Source organism: Vanessa atalanta, chromosome 19 (genome assembly GCF_905147765.1).
Source record: "Vanessa atalanta chromosome 19, ilVanAtal1.2, whole genome shotgun sequence".
NCBI lineage: Eukaryota > Metazoa > Arthropoda > Insecta > Lepidoptera > Nymphalidae > Vanessa > Vanessa atalanta.
This window is the reverse complement of record NC_061889.1, coordinates 1,237,044-1,258,617: the sequence shown is the minus strand read 5'-3', so window position 1 is coordinate 1,258,617 and position 21,574 is coordinate 1,237,044. Positions and strand designations below refer to the sequence as shown.

General features: G+C 35.8%; 1 protein-coding gene across 3 annotated transcripts; it reads left to right on the top strand.

Annotated features, from left to right (window-relative positions):
- Window positions 1-624: 624 nt before the first annotated feature.
- Window positions 625-20,381, top strand: LOC125071546 (C2 domain-containing protein 5). Of its 3 annotated transcripts, XM_047681866.1 has the most exons (23): window positions 625-1,229; window positions 4,224-4,383; window positions 5,009-5,149; window positions 5,833-5,993; window positions 6,291-6,402; window positions 7,712-7,778; window positions 8,253-9,518; window positions 10,539-10,741; window positions 10,811-10,957; window positions 11,429-11,588; window positions 11,830-11,915; window positions 12,277-12,400; window positions 12,838-12,929; window positions 13,044-13,159; window positions 13,452-13,577; window positions 13,956-14,046; window positions 14,362-14,477; window positions 14,557-14,655; window positions 14,914-15,054; window positions 15,149-15,325; window positions 15,726-15,920; window positions 16,068-16,172; window positions 16,631-20,381. In XM_047681866.1, the coding sequence occupies exons 1-23, from the start codon at window positions 1,050-1,052 to the stop codon at window positions 16,679-16,681; spliced, it is 4,116 nt and encodes a 1,371-aa protein (XP_047537822.1). In that variant the 5' UTR covers window positions 625-1,049; the 3' UTR covers window positions 16,682-20,381. The 3 variants fall into 3 exon arrangements, with proteins under 3 accessions (XP_047537822.1, XP_047537823.1, XP_047537821.1); XM_047681867.1 differs by lacking the exon at window positions 8,253-9,518; XM_047681865.1 differs by having other exon boundaries at window positions 8,253-10,741.
- The last annotated feature ends 1,193 nt before the right edge of the window (window positions 20,382-21,574 follow it).

The window sequence follows — 21,574 nt, the reverse complement described above, 5'->3', positions numbered from 1 at the left end:
ATATTTATTATTACTAAAAAGTAAACACTACCCTAAAATAATATTAAGACTTATTTATCTAGGATATACTATTAAAAATAAATTATATCTAAGTTTATTAATTATCTAAAAAAAAAAATATAAAAACTTTCAAGAAAGGTATATTAAACCGCTATCTCAAATTGTTATTTTGAATGGCATCGTTTATCGGTAGGAAAGTCGAAACCTCTTAAAATCGTCAGAACAAATCGTAAAGACCTAAAAATAAGTTCATTAGTTCGTAGATTTACAAGGATAAAATCAGTAATTAGAATAACATAAATAAACTCGATATATACATCGAAATAGTTTTTAGGAGGTTTTATAATAGATAATAAACCCAATGGAAATATACTATAAATATTTACTTGCATTTAAATAATTAATTGAAACATTATAAAATACAGCTTGGTTATAAAATCAATTTTATGTAACAAATATAAATTATCTGCAAATACTTAATTAATGAAACAAATACCATAACTTTGAGGCTCGATAATTTCCGATAGTCGGCATACACAAATTCACCAAAGATTAAAGAAACTTTTTGAATTTACATTTTACTTTACGTTTACGATCGTTTGACATTCGGGTTGACATTTCGACATCACAGCTGTGGAAAATGTCGCCCGCGTTTCAGAATTATTTATAAAATCTTAGTTCTATAAATAAACATTGGAGAAAATTATAACAACACGCTTTCACTATTGTAGACGGCGTTAAAGGTGTTGTGTTTGTCAAAAATTTAATACGCAGCGTAAATGCGTTGTAAATTTGCAATGTTTACGCCAATGAGAACGTTTATTTATGTATTTGTGTCGTTAAAAATAGTGACTTAGTTGAAAAAGATAATTTAGCTTTAGAATACGACTAGTTATTTTGTATTGCACAAATATTCGTGTTTATATAATTAATGGTTAATTTTTTCAAGTGATTAAAATGTGCAAAGTGTTTATTCTAGTGTGAATGATTGGATTATGATACCAAATTAGACCTGTTTATTGTATTGAAGATCCTGTGAAAAAAATAAAATGCCTGGTAAAATAAAGGTTAAAGTGCTAGCCGGTCGTAATTTGCCGGTAATGGACAGAGCAAGCGACACTACAGATGCATTTGTCGAGATCAAATTCGGCGGTGTAACACACAAGACTGATGTATGTCGGAAGTCATTGAACCCTCAGTGGAATAGCACTGAATGGTACAGATTTGAGGTCAGTTTTAGTGCAAATTAAATTAAACTCTGCTTAATTTGCTTCTAGGTGAAACATAAATTAAAGTTATACAAGTCTGAACTATAACCCTAAAGCGTGAACTTATTGTTTGTTGATTTTCTAGGCAGGATATATAATTTTAATTGTACTTATTACCATACTCTGTAATAAAAATGGTGAGAAGGAGTAAATACTGAGTTTCTTGCCGGTTCTTCTCGGTAGAACCAACTTTCCTAACCAGTGGTAGCTGTACATTTAATTCAACACTTTTACATGACAATTCAATAGTGATTTTATGAGGCTGCTTCAATAAATAATGTTTTGATTCTATGATCAAATATTTTTTTATTATTAACCATAATTTAAACTTATAAGAGATATTAATTTAAAATCAAAAAAATTTTTTAAGACAGAACATCTATCTGCATACTTAAACTCAGTATTTTTTAAGTGTACAATGTACAATCTATCATATAATATTATATTAGACTTGGTGATTGGCTTTTAAGCAAGCTGGCTAGGTTACCGAGACAACCATACACGTAAGTGTACACATAATATATAAAAAGATTTAATGCAGAGGCTGATTGTGCCAGTGTAAATACAGGTGCAAGCACCGTAACAACTTAGTTCCTGAGGTTGGTGATTTCTGTCAATGATTTGTGGTAATCATTTACCATAAAAAAAAATCAGAATCAAAATATACTTTATTCAAGTAGGCTATATTAAGTAAAGCTATCACGGATTCGGAATGTAGATTCTACTGAGAAAAACCGGCAAGAAATCAGGTGGCCCAATTGCCAATTTGTCTAGCTACAAATAAAGAATATATACAAACTACTATTACTTATTTAATTTACAATTATTAAAGCAGTATAAACTATTGAAAACCATAGTGAAGATGACTATTTAGAAAGAGAAAATAATAACCCATGCAAATATATCCAAAAGCTTATAAGGTACAATAGTGATCTTGCTTTATTTAACTTCTGTTATCTGGCTAAAAATAAAAGTAGGTGTAACTTGAGAAAAAAAATATAAACATTATTAAGAGTTTTAAGTATTTTAAAAAAGAATGCTAATGTATTACTAAGCAACTAGTAATAATAAACATAAATTGGTTTATATACAATACAATATTTTACTTCTATTTATAGATATAAGAATATAGGACCTTTTTTCATTTCTGTTAATTAAATTGCCATTTATAAAATTTTTTTTGGAGATATGAGTAAAAAAAAAAAAACAAATAAAAGAATATCAGTAGTATATACCACACACTAGTGTCTTTAAAGTTAATGTGGTTTACATTAAACTATTTTTGTTTTTGTTGAATAGTTCCAAATGTAATGTCTATGTAATAAATCAAATTTATACTACATTTTCTATATATCTTGTTATTTATTAAAAATGGATTTTAGAAATGTAATAATATAAATAAATTAATTTCTGAATTGGAAATATAAGCGCAATTTAGTCACAGATTGGGGAATAGTAAACATGCCAAGGCCATCTCTCATTTCTGTTTCATAGTTTGGCTGGATTACAAAATTGTATCCAACATACAAGCTATTAATAGATGTGTCTGGCGACTGTCTACTGTAAATTATGGTATAACATTTACTTTAGTAATGATAAATGATTTAATTTTTTATTACATTTATATACAAACAAAACCATTAGCAGACAATTTGTGTCATGTATTATTTATTATTACATTAGCAGCCTGTGAATTTCCCATTGCTGAGCTAAGGCCTCCTCTCCCTTTGAGGATCTTCAATGCCAAGCACGAGATGAATTATAAAAACAAATAAAGCATAAAATTCAGTGGTGCCTGCCTGGGTTTGAACCACTGGGCCATCTCGGCTCTCGGCTCCCAACTAAGTCTTATATATTATGGTTTAGTATTTTTTTTTCCGTTAGGTATGAGAAAAATAATGTTTTCTCATTTATAAGTATATATTTATGATATGGTAATATGACATAAAAATCACTATTTTGGTAGTTTTGTATGTTTATTCTAAATAGATAACAAATTGATTAGTTATCTTTATAGAATATCAAGTCCGTTCTGATAATATGGAAGAGGATTTTGAGCTATCTCTGTTTATTACGACACTAAAATAGGATTGTCGAAATTTAAATTTATCAATAATGATAAATTTAAACTTTCGACAATCCTCTATAAATAGCAAAATAGCAGCCTCTATAAATATAGAGGCTGCTAATGCTAATGCTAATGCATTATATATAATCTAGTACTCCTACGTGGTATTGGTGAAATAATCTGTGCCCTGTCGGCATAACTATAAGCCATTAAACTAAGAATTGAATTGAATAATCTAGCACTAGATTTGTGATTATTAGGTTTGATTTCATGTTTTTGTAGTTTTTTAGCAGTAATGACTACAGCTACTTTAAAATTGTATTTTTTTTTATTATAATTATTTTCTACTAAGGTTTTAATTAAATACTAAAATTAACAATGCATTATTCTATAATCAATTTCTAACAATCCCATAAAATGTTGGATGATCAAACAGCAGAACACTTTATATGGAGTTATTCATATTTATTGAAATCGATTTTTGCCGCTTTCAAAAAGTATTAAGATGTTTTTCTTGCATAGCATAATATACCCGTTTAAAATCTTATCGGATCTCGTTTTTTTTATTAGCTATTCGCATTGTCAGATGACGGTTCCTGGGATAAACTCAGAACTCATTAATGGACTTCGACACTTATCAAGAATAATTTTTTTATCAAGTCTAAAAAGTGTGAACAAAGACAGGCTATTCAAATTATGCGGTCGTCGGTGCGGTGACGTAACATCCAAAGTTTCTCCTCAAAATTATTGTAGACCATAACCCCGCTGCTGTACTTAAACTACAGTACAATTAACTAAAGTCTAAAACGCTTCAGTTTTGGTTTATGGCAAAATGTCACCAGGAATTTGATCTAGAAGGTGTTCATCTCATAAAACTTCTGTAACAGGTTGATGAATCAGAACTCCAAGATGAACCACTTCAACTGCGTCTCATGGACCACGACACATATTCAGCTAACGACGCGATCGGTAAAGTCGTTATTAGCCTTGCACCGCTATTGGCAAGAGAGGCAAATAATGCAAATGGGACCACAGGCCCACCAGGCGGTGAGTATCATCCCGTTTTGCTGAAGAGGATTTTTATGTGATTTTTGGTCATGTAAAATGAATTAAATACATTAAGGAGACTTTAACCCTTTTCGTACATTTATATGTTTTCTTATAAGAATACTTACCTGCCTTTTGTCAATTCCTCGGGTAACTTTATTTTCATAATATATTTAGTATTAAATTTCTTGGATTTAATTTGAACCAATATTAGAGCTTTAAAAATTATCGTACGTTCGTAATAGCATTATCTAATAGTAAATAATTATCTTTACACGATACTCAGACTTGTTGTATGTATGTAACAAAAGTATGCTACTAAGTAAAAAATACTGTCAACTCTGGCTGCAACAGGGAATATTTTAAGAGAAAATGCCAATATTTTTTTGTCCGGTCCCAAAGTTTGAACCCAGGACCTCGGGAACCGTCGGCTTCATATCTAGACCTACAAGGATACTTAAAAAAGGATACCAGTATATTGTTACCATAACTAAGCCTGTGCAAAATTTCAAATCATCGATTAAGTGAACTAGCTTAAATTAAATTGCAAGATTTAATACAAACAGGTTAAGTTAAATTAAAGCTTGAAGTTAATTAAATGTTGTTATTTCTTCGGAATATCCAGGTGCAGTTATGTCCGGCTGGATACCGGTGTTCGATACAATGCACGGTATCCGCGGGGAGCTGAATGTTATCGTGAAAGTGGAACTATTCTCGGACTTCAATAAGTACAAGACGTCTAGTTGTGGCGTGCAGTTCTTTCACTGTAAGACGAATTTGAGTTAATTATGAATTTCGAGAAATACCGATGATTGAGGGTAAAACCTTCGAGCGAACATTTCGATTAATTTATTAAGCTCGGCGGTGATGGAAAACTGTATATTATCTCGGTTGACATTTTATATACTAATATCTACCATTGTGTATTTTTTTATTGAAAGAGATTCGCAAATGAGTCTCCTGGTGGTAAGATGGAAACCACCGCACTTAGATATACATAGAGTATAATGGAAACTCAAAATATCTGCGATGCTCGGCTAAGATACACATGATCTCTCTATTGGACCATCTGGGCCTTTGTTTATAAATATATGTTTTTATTATATATATACATCTATAAGTTTTAAACTTAGTACGTTTAAATAGCCATAATGTAGTTTAATTATAAATGGTAATAACCTTAACAGTCACCATAGCTGAACTTAAACCTGAACTCCTCGCTGATCAGCAAGATTTTAATTTTAAAATCAATAACGATATTATAAATGCGAAAGTAACTCTGTCTGTCGCGCTTTCACGGTCAAACGTCGGAACCGAATTTGACGAAACTTACTATGAAACAAGCATTAACCCCAAGAAAGGATATTGACTACACTTTTATATACCTAACGCTTTAAAGAATAATATCAAATGTTAGTTTATTATAAAATAGAATATTAATACTTACAGGCCCAATGATACCACCTGGATACAGAGCGACTACAGTTCACGGCTTCGTCGAGGAGTTGATAGTGAACGATGACCCCGAATATCAATGGATCGACAAGATCAGGACACCGCGAGCGTCAAACGAAGCCAGGCAGGTTGCCTTCATCAAACTTAGTAACCAGGTAGGATAAATGAACGAGCACTTTTAACTTAATCATGGATTTATCAGCTCTTTCAAGTACTTCAAGCTAATTAGGTTAAAAATGGAGGTGAGGGGCCCGCTTCATTAAGAAACTTCTCAGTACCAAAGTTTAGACCACTTGTCCATTTCTGACGTAGCCATTGCACCACATCATTTTGCACATTTGCCAAATCGCCTCCCTAGTATAATATAAAAAAAAAAAAACCGATTCTCTCTAGCTTTCAGATTTTCCACCAATAAACATTCTAAGATATATTCTACTATTTCTCTATTTCAGGTACAACGGTTAGTCGGTTTGAAAGCAGCTGAGCTGGGAGCTAACGCCGTGGTCGGCTACCAGCAAGACTTTGATTTGGAAGGAGAGGCGGGTGTTGTTGCTCGAGCTATCGGTGAGAATTTAGCAAGCTAGTTCTATTAAAACAAATTCAAGAGATTTTAGTAAGCCTTTTGAATTGTTTTGCTTACAACTTATCTTATTATTGTGATAGAAGTGATACCACATGCCCAAAACACACGATTCACATTATTGGGCTACTCGTATAGGTTTTGGTTAAACCGAATCTAAGAAAACAGCCGGTCATATGGGCCGTCTGATGTTGAGTGACCATCGCGTAGAGATATCGACAGTGTCGGAAATATTGAACATTAAATTCAACGTCAAAGTACCAAAAATCAGATCTCTAAACGATAAATGCCTCGTGCCTGTTATTTATACTAATATTATAAATACTAAAGTAACTCTGTCTGCCAGTTACGCTTTCACTGCTAAACCACTGAATCAATTTTGCTGTAATTCGTTGCGAAGCAAACTTGAACCCTAATGACGAACATAGGAATCTTTATTCAAACCTTCAAAAGATAAATTTGGAGATGAACCGTTGTATGATACTCTTAGTTCTCGAAGGACTGAATTCGTGACTGAAACCGCGGATACAGCTAGTTATTCAAATATCTGCCACAACGGACTCACCTTTCAAACCGGAACTAGAGTCATGATGATGACTATATCTCACCAAAGATCCAAATACACAGTACATATTTGACGATCCTAATATAATTTTCAACCTTCTGAACTGGTATCCCCCACTTAGCAGATATTCTAGAAACATTAATATTTACTATTATTGTGTACCAGTTTGAAGGGTGAGTGATTCAGTGTAACTACAGGTATAAGGGACATAACATCTTAGTTCTCAAGATTGGTGGCACATTGCCGATATCAGGAAATTAATCCTGATAATCTTTCTTATAGTGCCAATGTCTATGAGTGGTGACCATTAATCATCACGTGGCCCATCAGCTCGCCCTACCTATTTTATATACAAAAATAGTATTAAGGTAGTAAGTAGTATGTATGTGAGCCGAGATGGCCCAGTGGTTAGAACGCGTGCATCTTAACCGATGATTTCGGTTTCAAACCAAGGCAGGCACCACTGAAATTTCATGTGCTTAATTTGTGCTTATAATTCATCTCGTGCTCGGCGGTGAAGGAAAACATCGTGAGGAAACCTGCATGTGTCTAATTTCAACGAAATTCTGCCACATGTGTATTCCGCCAACCCGCATTGGAGCAGCGTGGTGGAATGTGCTCCAAACCTTCTCCTCAAAGGGAGAGGAGGCCTTTATCCCAGCAGTGGGACATTTACGGGCTGCAAATAATGCTAAGTAGTAGTTGCTGAAGTGCGATTTCTCCTAAAGGTACAGCTGTTAGTATAACGGCACTGCCGACGCCGAGCTACCCGACAAACATTCCCTGTACTCAACAGTGAGTATTTCGTTTGTAGTATATTATCATGAATTTATTTATAGCTTTGAATTTTTTACAGTTTAAAATCGTATTTATTGGTTTTAATGTCCCAAGAATTGGAAGGTTTCTGTACATTTTTGCTACCGATTCTGATAATGTAAGACGTATGATTTGATGATGTAAGATAATTCGATTAAAAACATTTCAAATGTTTCTAAGAACCTTCCTATTTTATCAATATACCGAAGTAAAACACTAGCACGCTATACGAAAACAAAAGAAGTCGTTTAGACTATCCAAATAAAAAAAAGTAAATCATAATTTCTTATATACAAACGTACACGCTTTTGATGTACTTAATGTTTTTAGAGATCATTATTTTAACTAAAATATATATTAATTTACTAAGTTCTTAATTTTAACAAAATATACTCATGGAAATATGTTTGCATGGTTTGCCCTGTGTTGCTCGTTGTTGCCTTAAATCATTAGACAATTAAAAAAGTACTTGGACATTTTAGCGACAGACGAAGAAAGCATTACAGACTTGAATCAATACTATCAAACTCACCAGGAGGAATTGCAACGAATTGTGAGCATTTTAAATCCTAACGCTACGGCGTTTCTAGACGAAGCAGACAATATCGACGATGACGAAAAAAGTTTAGACCTGTCCACGCAAAAACAGCAGAGTCAGAAAACTTATACCGGTGATCTTTCTATCTATCAAGACAACTATGTCGCTCAGAAAAGCCTAAAACATTTGTCCGAAGATCAGATCGATCTAAACAAACTTTTAAATCGCGAAGATCCTACAGAATCCGCGGGTCCTTTAAAAGCTATAAAAAAGATAAAAGATAATTTATTCTCGAAAAAGTTTCATAAGCGGTCCCGTAAACCGGAAATGCAAGATGATCAAGTCTCGCTTCAATCGACTTCATCGGATACGTCTCGTATATCGCTGACAGATATTAAGAAGGAGATAAAGAAAATTAAGAAGTTGAAAGTAAAAAAGCTTCTCAAAGTTGAAAATAAAGAGGAGGAAGGTTACGGTATGGCTTCAATACTCGCTCGATCAGTGATGCATGCTGATAGAAGTTTAGCTCGTATTTCTGAACATCAAGATTCGGAGAGCTCTCCTTGCTCAACTTTACGACGAACTAGTGAATCGGAACCAGTTTTGAATTTATCCGACGAAGATGGGACAGACTTTGCAAATAAAAACCGAGGAAATATAAGCGGTAACATACCAGAGATTCACTGTAGTTCATTAGAAAATATAAAGAGTCCAGATATGGAGCGTGAAAGAAAGATATCAGAGTCGTGTCCTCCTACTCCTGTAGCAGTACGAACCGATAATCTTCTGAAATTACCTGGTGATGTCGATTTTTTTGGTTCGATTTCATCTGCGCTTTCTGCTGATAGTTCAGAAATATACACGTCATCAGACGAAGACGATGAAAGCTTTGGAATGAAAAGTGATCCCGAACCATCATTGGAAACAACAAGTTCTGTAGTACAATCGGTACTCAGTAAAGACGTAGATCCAAATTTTATCGCTCAAATGGAAAAGAAACTAACAGTTCTTGAATTAACAAACAACGACACGGTGAAAAAATTAAAAAACATAGAAGAAAAACCAGATAACAATGTAATCATACAAACCACTGATCCTGAAAAAGTATTACAAAAAGATAACACCACCAATAGTGAATCAGACGCCGTCGACTCCAAGATTTCTCCAGCCCGGGATCACACGTGTGTAACTTCGTCAAATTCACACTCTATAAATATGGCTAATCCTTTTGCGCATAAAAAAGCTTCGAAGAGTATTAGCGCACCGTCATCCCCTATAGAAAAGAAAGGTTTCATGTATCGCTCCTCAAAACGGATTAAGCGACAAATATCAAAGATTTCAAAAAGCAGCATGATCAAGAGCTTATCACATTACTCGTTGTTACCAAAGAAAAAGCACGTTGATCCTAAAACCGCAATGAGTCAACCTGGATCCGCTTCTGATGTTACCTCTAAAGCTCCTAGTGAAACCGTATTAGGTTCTCCTTTTCTATCTTATACAGATTTGATAAGTTTAGATAAGGAAGGGTATAGTTCTTATAATCGTCTTCACAAAAGTGATGAAATCATTACATCTAAAGTATCAATGTATATAGGATCGGAACCAGTATCTCGGGCCTCTTTGAGTGGTACATCGAGTATGAAAGACGAACATCATTATTACGAACAAAAGACATTGAAAAAAGACAAATCCAAGCTCAAACCAACGGGTTTGATTCATACCGCTATGGAAACAATTTTAATCGATAAAGTAGAATCCTTATTAATACCTACAAGTCCTGATCCTATTAAAGCTGAAGATCAAAAATTCTTTGCCGATGTCAATGAGAAATTAGAAAAAGTTGAAGAAGCACAGACAAAAGAACGTAGCCGCATTGAAGGCCCTATTCAAAATAAGGGCGTAACAGAAAACGAAAAGAATCAACGAAAGTTAGTTAGACAAGATAGCATTCGTTCAGCAAGTGAAACTGTGTCGTCTAAAATGTCCAAGATCGTAGAACCTAACGTCATTCCATGCAAATTAACTCACACGCCAGTTCTTCAACATTTCCATCCTATACTTAGTGGCCCACCCTTAGAGACCATTCCATCCCTGCCGGAGGTCAGTGTAGATAGAACCGAGAGTCTAGACGTAGAGGGTGTTGAACCTACTAACAGTGTTAGCGTGTGTTGTAACTCGCATGCAGCGTGCGGTGTTGACAGGAGCGAGCGAGAACGAGATAAGTACGATAAAGACAAGAACGACAAGGAAAAGGGATCGCCCAGACATGCGAGGCACGAATCGTACGGAGGTCGGGACCCGGTTGCGACTGCCACTGTGCAGAGTTCATCATTACATTCTTCATCCACTCCGATGGGTATACATAGACGATCGTCTGATTCTGATCTCAGCGTGACGCCAAAAGGTCAGTAAATATAGTATAAAAATAACTAGTTATCTATCACTCTCTTTTAATTCTGGAATTTTAATATAGGCAACTCCTTAAACGCTTCTGCTGGAAACACTGGAAGCGGCGGGGGTGCTATTCTACGACCATCGATGAACAGCAACAATATAGACATGTTGGAGTACCCTTTCCTCACTATGACCGAGTATCCTCCGGGTTTCATTGTTCATATCGGTAAGAGAAGGAATTAATATAATGTTAGATATACATAGCTAGAGATCGCTTTTATACATTTCAGGGGGACAATTCTACTAACATACGTTCCCGAGTCTATTCCAATCCAAATTCTACTATTCCTCACAAAAATAAACGTCAGCTTAATCGTAACTGAGCGTCAATTTTACTCATTCATATCGATTATGATACGATCCCGATTGTATTCCGATGCAACTTCGATAACTGCATATATATAAAGAACTGCAACTAGATCGTTGAAAACGGTCGAATGGCAACGATAACGTCTTAATTCGATTCTGATAAAATGGCAATTTGTTTGTAGAATTGGTGCCCAGTTCTGTAACAGATTTTTTTGAATAGTTTTGACTAGTATGACTTTCAAATACGAAAAAGGAGAAACGTAAAACGAGCCTCGAAACGATCGCAACCAGTCCAAACGATAATAACCCATGCGTTCCCCGTCGGCAGGCGGCACGGTGTGCGCGCGCTCCGTGAAGCTGGTGGACGGCGGCGGGGAGAGCGCGGCGCGCGCGGCGTGGTGGGCGGAGCTGCGCACGGAGCTGCGCGCGCACGCACGGGCTCTGCGCTGCACCGCCGTGCTCGCCTACACCGAGCGCGCCGCCGTGCGGTCGGTCACGCCTGCCTAGCTAACTATAGCCGATATGTATACCACTGTGACGCACGTGCCGCTAGAGATAATCATTTAGGATGTCGTCTTAAATGATTATATTTTGCGGAGCGGTAATTAAGTAAGGAACATCTGAGATATAATTGATTCAAAATAATGTTGTGTACGTGTGTATGTGTGAGTCCAACCCGACTTGTCGTTATTCGTTGTCATGAAAATTACATTTGACTTGAAATTTCAGCGAAGATGTATGCGTCCTGTCCGCTTCCGGCACTGCCGCCGTCATCAACCTTGACTGCGATTTCACTGTTGACGAGCCCACAGTGTGTAAGTGCGATTGACCTTTATATAAACGAATAAAATGCAACTTATAAAAATACAAATAATACAATAACATTAGTAATAAACACAAGCAAAGTACTAGCAAAAGTATTTGTCTATATGTAATATATGTGTATAAAAATATTTTTAAGACGCGCTTTAAGCAAAAAGCGCTTTTATTGCTATGCTATTGGTACTATTATATTCAGGTTTTTGCTTAACATTATCACAAAATATAATTCAATGTACAATATAGCCTCAGCGTGTTCGAGTAGCTAATTATAAATAATACAAAAATATAATATGTATCTCCAATGAAACGTAATGTTTTCATTATTTTGTTAATATAAAAAGCATTTTTTTACAGTGAGCACTGGTTCTAAGAACACGTTAGAAGAGTCAGAAATCGAACCGTGCTCCATAGCGCACGTGCCTTACTCTCCAGGGGCGGGGCCTTATCGCGCTGAGCTAGCTACGTGTGGAGGATGCAGGTAACAAATCCCTTAATCAGCACACTCTGGAACATACAACCATCACTGGATGATGTTCTCCAGACAGATTTCGGTCACGGCGTCAATCTAAACGGAGATTAGCCATCTATGTGGGACGAGAGCCGAGGTGACCCAGTGTTTAGAACGCGGGCATCACCGATGATTGCGAGTTCAAACCCAGACAAACACCACTGAATTTTCGTGTGCTTAATTTGTGTTTATAATTCATCTCGCGCTCGGCTGTGAAGGAAAACATCGTGAGGAAACCTGCAGGTGACTAAATTAAAAGAAATTCTACTACATGTGTATTAACCAACTCGCAGTGGAGCAGCGTAGTGGAATATGCTCCAAACTTTCTTCTCAAATGGAGAGGAGGCCCATCAGTGAGAAATTTACAGGCTGTTAATGTTATATATAATATTATTATGTATATTCAGGAGAGCAAGAGTACCGTCAGTTCTTCTAGCTACGTGCGCGAAACCCAACAGACTGGCTTCATACCCTAAAGCCATAACGCTTACAGCTGTTGGTGAGTTTGATTTGAGTTTGAGTCTTATTTACTTTTTTATCTTAACGTAAATAGTTCTGAATCATGTTTAATTATATAAATCTAATCTTAATAATAACGTGTTCCCATCCCCAGCGGCTAGGGGCCGTCGTGCCGTCGGCGCAGAAGCCGGAGCGCGGGATCTGTCCGACCAGCTACCCTTCCTCGAGTATGAACTGCACAAGCTGCTGCTCGCCAAGTTGAGAATGCAGGTACACTAAACCATTTTCTTTTATTATATAAACATTGGAAGCAATAGAAATAAATACGCCCAAAGAGCCCTGTTTACTCCTAATTTATTTATGATGCGATTTTGAATATATTAATTTACAACGCCGAGGTGACCTTTGAAAAATGATCTTTAGATTGTGAAATTTTAGTTTTGTTACTTTCAAATTTTTCACATATTTCTAAAGATCAGTATTCATAATGGGGCAATACATGTTATCAAATACAAAAATACTGTTATTATGCAATGTGTTTCAACAACTTGCTCTTCCGCAGGGCGCGAATGCGATCTTCTCGCTGCAGACGCAGATCGCGATCGGCGAGCGCAGCGTGCTCGCGCTCGCCAGCGGCACCGCGCTGCGCCTCGCCGCCCTGCCCGCGCCCGCGCCGCCGCGCCTCAAGGTCACTCGCATGCACTCGCATACACACACACACACACACGCGTGCACACACGCGCACACACGCGCACACACATACACATACACACACACACACACGCACACACACACACGAGCGCGCGCGCGCGCGCCCCAACACACATGCTAATTAACACGCGCGCATACACGCAGAGTGTGTCCGTAAAAGATGGTAAAAGATGTTAAAGTCTATTGCTAGTGAAATGGATTCAAAAAATAAATTTGAAATTTGTAAATACTAAAATTCGCATCTTTTCGAAAAGATATACTTTTGTTTTGTAGGGATAACAGTAGAGCGATGTATTTAACACACTACATAATCCGGAACGCGATATTTTGGATTAAATAAATTTTTATATTCCAGGCGTCAGAAAACGACAAAAATGCTATTGAAATTCAAAAGGCTTTATGGGACACGTTCGTGGCGAACAAGGCGGCAAACGGCTACGATATCGGTATGAATTTATATTGCGAATTGTAATTGAAATTTGTAATTGAATTGTTCTTTGTAACTTTAATATTGTAAAATAGTTCTCAAATAAATTTTATTTTTTGGTTGTTATATTTTTCATTTCATATAAAAGATTTTGACCATTAAAGTTGCCTATATAAATGAAAAATTTACTATTTCAGTATTCATGAAAATTTAGATTGTAAGACATATATTATAGCAAAATACTATTAATCAATAATAATTTTAAATTTAATCTTTTATTATGTAGGAATTTTGGAAAAAAATCTGATAGACTGTTATCCTTATCTGCACACAGGCGCGCCGGAGCTGAGCAGCGCGGGCTGCGTGGAGGCGGAGGGCGACGAGGCGCCGGCGCTCGACCTGTGCGCCGACAAGGACGCCTGCGTGCTGGAGCTGGACGAGGCCGAGGACGTCAGTGCCAACTCACATAACTCGCTCTATACCATTTTGAACTATTTTCTGAACCTACTGAAATGGTTTTGGTGTGCAGGTGGAGACAGCACGTGCGCTGTGCGTGCGTCGCGCACACATGTGTGTGTTGACTACCGCTCAGCGCACCGCCAACGCGCCGCCGCACGCATTCACGCAGGTACCAACGTTACGTACACCATTGCCAAATTTAGCTTTAAACAATGTTAAAATGTTTAATATACTTGAAATAACAATTTTATCACCTAGTGCATTAATTCCATAAGGTTATAAGGTATATTAACTCATGCTCAGTTTTATTAAATTGTGTCACAAGCGACGCGTGCAAAAAAATATAATTCTCTTTTACTTGATAATTAGTATTATGGTTCCCGGAAGAATAAAATCCAGCCATAAAATAATAAGCCGTCGCGCGCAGGTGTGGCGCGCGCGCCTGGGCTCGGGCGGCGCCAGCGCCGAGCGCCTCGTGGCGTGCGCGCTCAACGGCGCCGCCTACAAGCTGCGCCGCCTGCAGCCCGCCGCGCTCGCCGCCACCTGCTTCCAGCTCGACGCGCCCGAGGTACGTGCGCGCCCCTCCGTGTGACGATACCTTTGCCAGTATCGTGCCCCGATTTCGGCGTCGACTAGTATTATAACATTCGTTTTATTTTTAGGATGAAATTCAGCTCGTAGTATCGGGGACGGCTATACCTCTGCTGGATCCGTCCAAAGCCGAATACAGCAACGGCGATAGAGCGACGGTGGACGGAGACGACGATATATTCGCGCTCGACGAGGAGCAACTGGTGAAAACGCAAAGCGAAGCCGTCGATGATAGGAATAACGCACCGGTATGAAATGTTTATATTATTCGAGTTTTTTTTCTTAAATAATTTGAAATAGTGTTATCTCTCTATCGAAAGAGCACTTATATCAGGGATGTTCGGCTACCTCCGTAACCGTGAACGAAACGACGTTAAAAATATATTTATTATAATTTTGTTTTTGCATAGTTGTTATACGTAAAGGGAGCGGCTAACTATATTTTAAAGCTAAAATTTTTTTGTTTTTTTTTGTTTGGAATTATACTTAATACTAAATAACAGCCTACAAATAGAGTCAAATTGATATTTTATAATTTTCTCTATTACAATTTCTGAATAATCCAAGAGCTTTAACTAAAACTATCTGAAACAATCGAATAATCCGATCCAGATCCAGATCCAATACGACATATTTGTAACATTAAAGTGCGCGGGCGGAGGGGCCGGCGGAGGGGGCGGCGGAGGGGGCGCGGCGCGCGTGTCGCTGTCGACGCTGGGCGGCGTGGTGCGCGCGCGCGCGTGCCGCCGCGTGTGCGCGCTGCGCCTGCTGTTCGTGCGCGAGACCACCGCCGTGCGCGAGCTGGGCGGCCTCAGCGGCTTCCTGCACACCTTCACCTGCGAGGTCTCCTCTCGTTCTAATCCTCGTAATTGAAGCACAGGAATCAGGACTCTAAATCTAAACTTTCACAAAACTTACTAACTTTATCGCACACTTTTGTCGTTACACATTAGGTGACTACTTCTTTTAACCCGACCGCCGTTGCCGCAGGTGCTGGCGATCGCGCGCGCGTACGCGGCGGCGCTGGGCGGCAACGCGCTCACGTCGCTGTACCTCGCGCACCTGCTGCTGCACCACAACGCGCACAAGAACCAGGTGCACACGAACTCACACACACCTACACACGCAGTGTAGTGATCTATTCGGGCCACTATCAAATATAAGAAATTCAGCAATATTACTATGCGCTTAGGCTGTAAAATTTAGTGGATAACAAACATAACAAAATATGTATTCACCATTAGAGCAGAGATTTAACCCAAGAGCTCAAGATCATGTTGGGTCATTTACTTTGTGAGACAATTACATCGGTTTTTTTTCTCTGGAAACCATATTTTACACGTGTCCTCACATGGAGGGAGGATGTCCATCCCGTACACGCAGGTGCCTTAAACCCCACTAAAAACCAGCGGTACCCATTCCGTCTTTTACTAGGACATCACGGGCTGCGTACACTAACGTGACGGACATCCATTGGCCTGTTATTACAACTGATTATCTAAGATTAAAATGCTTGAAATAATTTAAAAAAAAATGTTCATTTTTCGTTTCAGGGTCAATGTCTTCTATCGGTGGGCGGTGACGTCGTGCATGTTACCTATTAAATATATACTTTAACCGCCTTACTAACAAAGGTTGCAGCAGTTGAATGGTTACGAGTAGATTCATCTCTCTCTGACATTAGTGTTTTGATCTTGGAAAGAAAGAGATAAAGCTATTCAACCAATATATACAAGGCTCACTAGTAAGGGGGTAGTAAAATAATCAGCACTAATACGTCTTTTGTTTTAATTATAAGATGTAAATTAAAAAAGTAATAACTTATTGCTTGAAATTTAAAGTTATTTTGATATATCTATGTAATCGCTTATACATATATACTGTCCGTGATTAGATAAGTTATTTTAATTGAAAAAAAAAAAATGTTTTGTGGTAGAATTAGTATGGTCCAAAATAATGTTCTAATATATACGTCAATAAGTGTATTAAACGTAAAGTATAAACTATTCGTGTACTAATTGAATATAAATTATAAACTAACTAGTAACTGGTTATATACTAACGGTTTTATCTGTAAACTTTGTTTATGAGAATATACATACAGTCTATATAGTTATCAACTTTTTGAAGTCGAACTAGTGACTTTAGCAACTTAATATTTTGATAATTAATCGATTCGATTATTGAAAACTTATGAAAACGTAGTATCAATGTTTGCTGTTAAAAAAAAAAACTTTATTTTGTTGACGGTCTATATCCCTTGAGTAAATTATCATTAAATACAACACAATAATAATTTTCCTTTATTGATTTCTGGAATAGCTACGTTCTAAGACAGATATCAAAATGTGAATAACCAAATGGACGGAGTTAAATAGTGCTGTCTTCTTCTTTCGTATGTTAAATCAATAATGGAAAGAGATGAAACATTATTTAACTAAAATTACGCTAAACAAAGTTTATAAATGAAGTCGTAAGTATTTATTACCAACTATTATTGAGCTACTTGTACTTTTTTTTCGATATTATTAATGGCCGGCCGCTGAGAGAATCAGTTCTGACGTTTGTCAGTTTGTCATGACACCAAGGATAAACAGTTGACAATTGACATAACCTTGTAACAATGCGATATAGATTAAAAAATGTTTTCGTATTTTTTTTTTTTAAATAAGAACCGGGAGTACTTATCACGTCAATATTCTAAATTTAAATCTTGTTAAACCGTGAAGCGCAAAATGTTGTATTAATAATATTACATATTAACCGAATCGCGCGGTATATTCTGGTATAAGTGCTATGTATATGTTTAACAGTTATTTCAGATAGCGATTCAGCTAAAATTTAGTGCAATTTTATAACGTGAATCGTAAATTGACATATTAATACAAAAGCGCCATTTTATTTGTCACTTAAAGTTGTATTGTTTATCGCGGATTAGACAGGACGCATTCTGTCATCGGTCGGACGAATGAAGATGTTACAACAACATTTATACGTAAATGTGAAAGTTTTGTTTTAAATTGATACAATAACTGAAGCATATGAATAGAATTTGATTAATGTAAAGTATTTAATCTACGGTTGTCTTTATGGTTTCGTATTTATTTTAGTTTTTCAACTAAAATGAGCTCTATGACAATATAAATTAGGTTTAAAAATCGTTTTACAATATCTTTATATAAAAAGCCATTTTTAAATGTTACGTAATTTAGTTACTACTTTGAATATTTGCAGTTACTGAAAAAAAAAATCACTATTAAATAACCGTTGAAAACATGCTTTCATTCGGTAGCCATTTTTATATATTTTCTTCGCGTGTACAATATTCTCTCTAGTAGTATAGAATTTATAGTCACAAGCACCAAATGTATGTACATTGCTTAATAGTTGTGTGGTTTAAAATTCCGTTGCCAGGTTCGACCCACACACAAAAAGGTGAAGTTGAATTCTCGTAAACAAATGAACGATATAGTTGAGTTCATTCGTATTATTTCACTTTGAAACACGCCAAAAGGGATATCTCTCTAATTTTAAACCTTAATCAGATATATAGTGAAAAGTTTTACTAAAATAATTTGTTAATATCGATTTTAATCTGTGGCAAAACGATATTACGTTATCAAATGGAAAAACACTTGTCGAGTCCAATAGCAGGAGTAAAAACTGTTTGGTATACCAAGCAGAACCTAGTCCGATGATTCTAACAGAACTCTAACTCACGTATGCCTTATCAAACGTAGGTGGGCATTAAAAGAGGATTTAAAAAAATGAATCTTGTGATGTTAGGAATATGGAAATCGATATTTGGGCTGATGTTAATAAGTTGAAGGCAGATGCTAAAAAATAAATCGAAAATTCATCACCAAAGAAGCTGAATAAGTTTCAGGATGATAGTTTGTACGGAATTCGTCATTGAAAGTTGGTTCATGGAATTTAGTGCGCCGCTTATGAGTAAAAATAATAATATTTTATAAGTGGATGGTACCTACCAGAACCTTCTTGCCCAACTTTGAATTGATATAGTTCGTTATATTGATATAGTTTATAGATATCTATGGTATAATTATTGATCCGTAAAGAAACGGCGTTTTGAATGTCAGTGAAATTGTTACAGCTTGCTAGAGAAATTAAATCATACAATCGTACATCTACTCGGATTTGTTTATTTCTACTCGTTTGCAATTGGAATATAATATACTATAGTTACATAATTATTTATCTGTGTGATTTAAAATACAAAGTTCTTCAGATAACAAATCTCAAACGTATGTTTGATTACAATTCGGATTATTTGAATTTAAGTTGCACTGTTCATCAATAGTTTATTCATAATTATATACATATAAATTTTGATATTTGAATATATCAAGAAATTACGGATTTATTCGTACTTGGTGTGATTGTAGTCGTCTTTAAAATTGCTCTCGTTCCTGTTCAAATATCAATCAATGCAACATTTGATACATTTAAAATCGATTACGTTACGTTAAAATCAATTTCAAAACATTATATATTCGTTTATTGAAACTAGTGAATAATTTGTTTCTTGCCAGATTTAGTTTTTAGTTTAAAAAAGTTCCTTTATGCACACTTGAATAGAATCGGTAAGTTTAGTCGTCTGTAGTAATGTGAGTTCGAGATGAGTGGACTTTGGTGCTACAAACTTAACAATTTAATAAAAGCGATATTTTTTTTAATAGCAACGTAATCTTTGGATGCTTTTTTCGTAACGGTTTCTTTTTCATTTACTTTGAATTTTTACGTACTATTTTAGCGATGTACTCGACTGTAATGTAGTTTTTTTAATCAATTTACATATATTTATAATTTTTGTACGAAAATATATAGTACGTAGATTTTGGCAAAGGTAATTTTCATTAAATCATATATGTATTTATCTTTATATTTTATAAAAACTACTTAATTATTTGTTACGGTGATTAAAACGTAATTTTTAATATGTATGATAGGCACTTACGGCCGTCCAACAACCGAACTTCGAACCCAAACGAGTTGATCGCTTCTATGACCGCGACGAGAATTCCGAACTTCCGAAACTCGTTAATATTTCACACACAACTGAAACTTAAACTTGACAGCCGCGCTCTCTACAGAATTGCGTTCGATTCGATTTCAGTCGAAGTCGATGTACGCATTTTGAAATACATATGTAATTTATTTCTATAGCTCTTATACTAGCGGCAAGATACGATGGCCGTTTTGACACATTAAAAAAGTGATGTGAAATGTAAATTTATTATCGATATAATATATTCAAATCTTTGTTTTTTTGCAAGTAATTTAATTCAAGGTTTTGTTGCAAGTAGTATCTGATTAAAAAGGTTTAATAAAAAAAATATAAAATAAGTTTAAGTAATATATTCGAACGAAATCAATTTAAATCAAAAATTGGAATTAGAATGAATAACTTTATAAACACATTACATACAAGAAATAAATTGATACAAAAAAAGAAACCAAAAACACTAGTGGCTATATTTAATCGGAGTCGTCCATACTGCTGCTTTCACTCTCACTGCTATCGTCACTCACATTAATTATAAGTTCATTTTCTAAAATAGTATCTATTTTCACATTTATTTCATAATCGTCCTTTATTAATTTAATAGTTAAAAGTTATCTTCGCGGTACTCTAATATTTGTAGTTTAGAAATCACATTCGATAAATTTTATGACCAACTGCACGTCACTATTGACAATAAAGAACAACAATTTGCTCCTTTGATGTAATTATTTATTAAATACGAAACTTCATGAGCGGGCAAACGTCAAAACGGCCATCATAGCGTGCCGCTACTATAGTGTTTCCTAAACACAAATATGTCAATTAGTGCTTGTTCGCTTACACGCTTAGAGCGACATTCACCGTATACGATCGAACGTCACAAAATAAACGTTTGGTCCAACCCTATACCGGATGGTTGGACGTTCGGTTTGTATGTTGGACGTACGTGAAGTCCTATAATAAAGGTTTTGTGATAGTTTTATATTAAATTTAATACGTGTGGGATGAATTCTGTAATTATTTGATGCTGTACCTTTTTTAATGTAAATGTGTTGAATAAAAATATTTTATGTGATGTTTCGTTTTATTTGTAAGGAATATTTCTCCTTGTTTCTTTAACTTGTGTAATAAATTAAGGCGTTAGTAGTGGGCGTATGTAATAACTACATACGCACACTACTAACGCCTAACTACATATTTATTTCATAAATAAATGAAATTTAGATCAAGGCCTCACTGCGAAATCATACGACACGATTTTATCGTCGTGACTCGTGGCTTAACGTGTTAAGTTTGTATCAAACATACATAACCTTTAAACAAGCATCTATTAAACATTTTTGTTTATTTTCAAAATTAAACAACTATAAAACACAACATATAAAATAAAGTGTTCTGTGTAAATGTTGTATTATATTAGTTTAGCATTAGCATTAGCAGCCTGTAAATTTTTCCACTGCTGGGCTAAAGG

Coding starts and splice junctions, on each gene's coding strand:
- LOC125071546 (XM_047681865.1), top strand. CDS start 1,050: ATGCCTGGTAAAATAAAGGTTAAAGTGCTAGCCGGTCGTAATTTGCCG. Junction 7,779..8,252: donor AACATTCCCTGTACTCAACA/GTGAGTATTTCG, acceptor TTAAATCATTAG/ACAATTAAAAAAGTACTTGG. Junction 11,916..12,276: donor TGTTGACGAGCCCACAGTGT/GTAAGTGCGATT, acceptor ATTTTTTTACAG/TGAGCACTGGTTCTAAGAAC.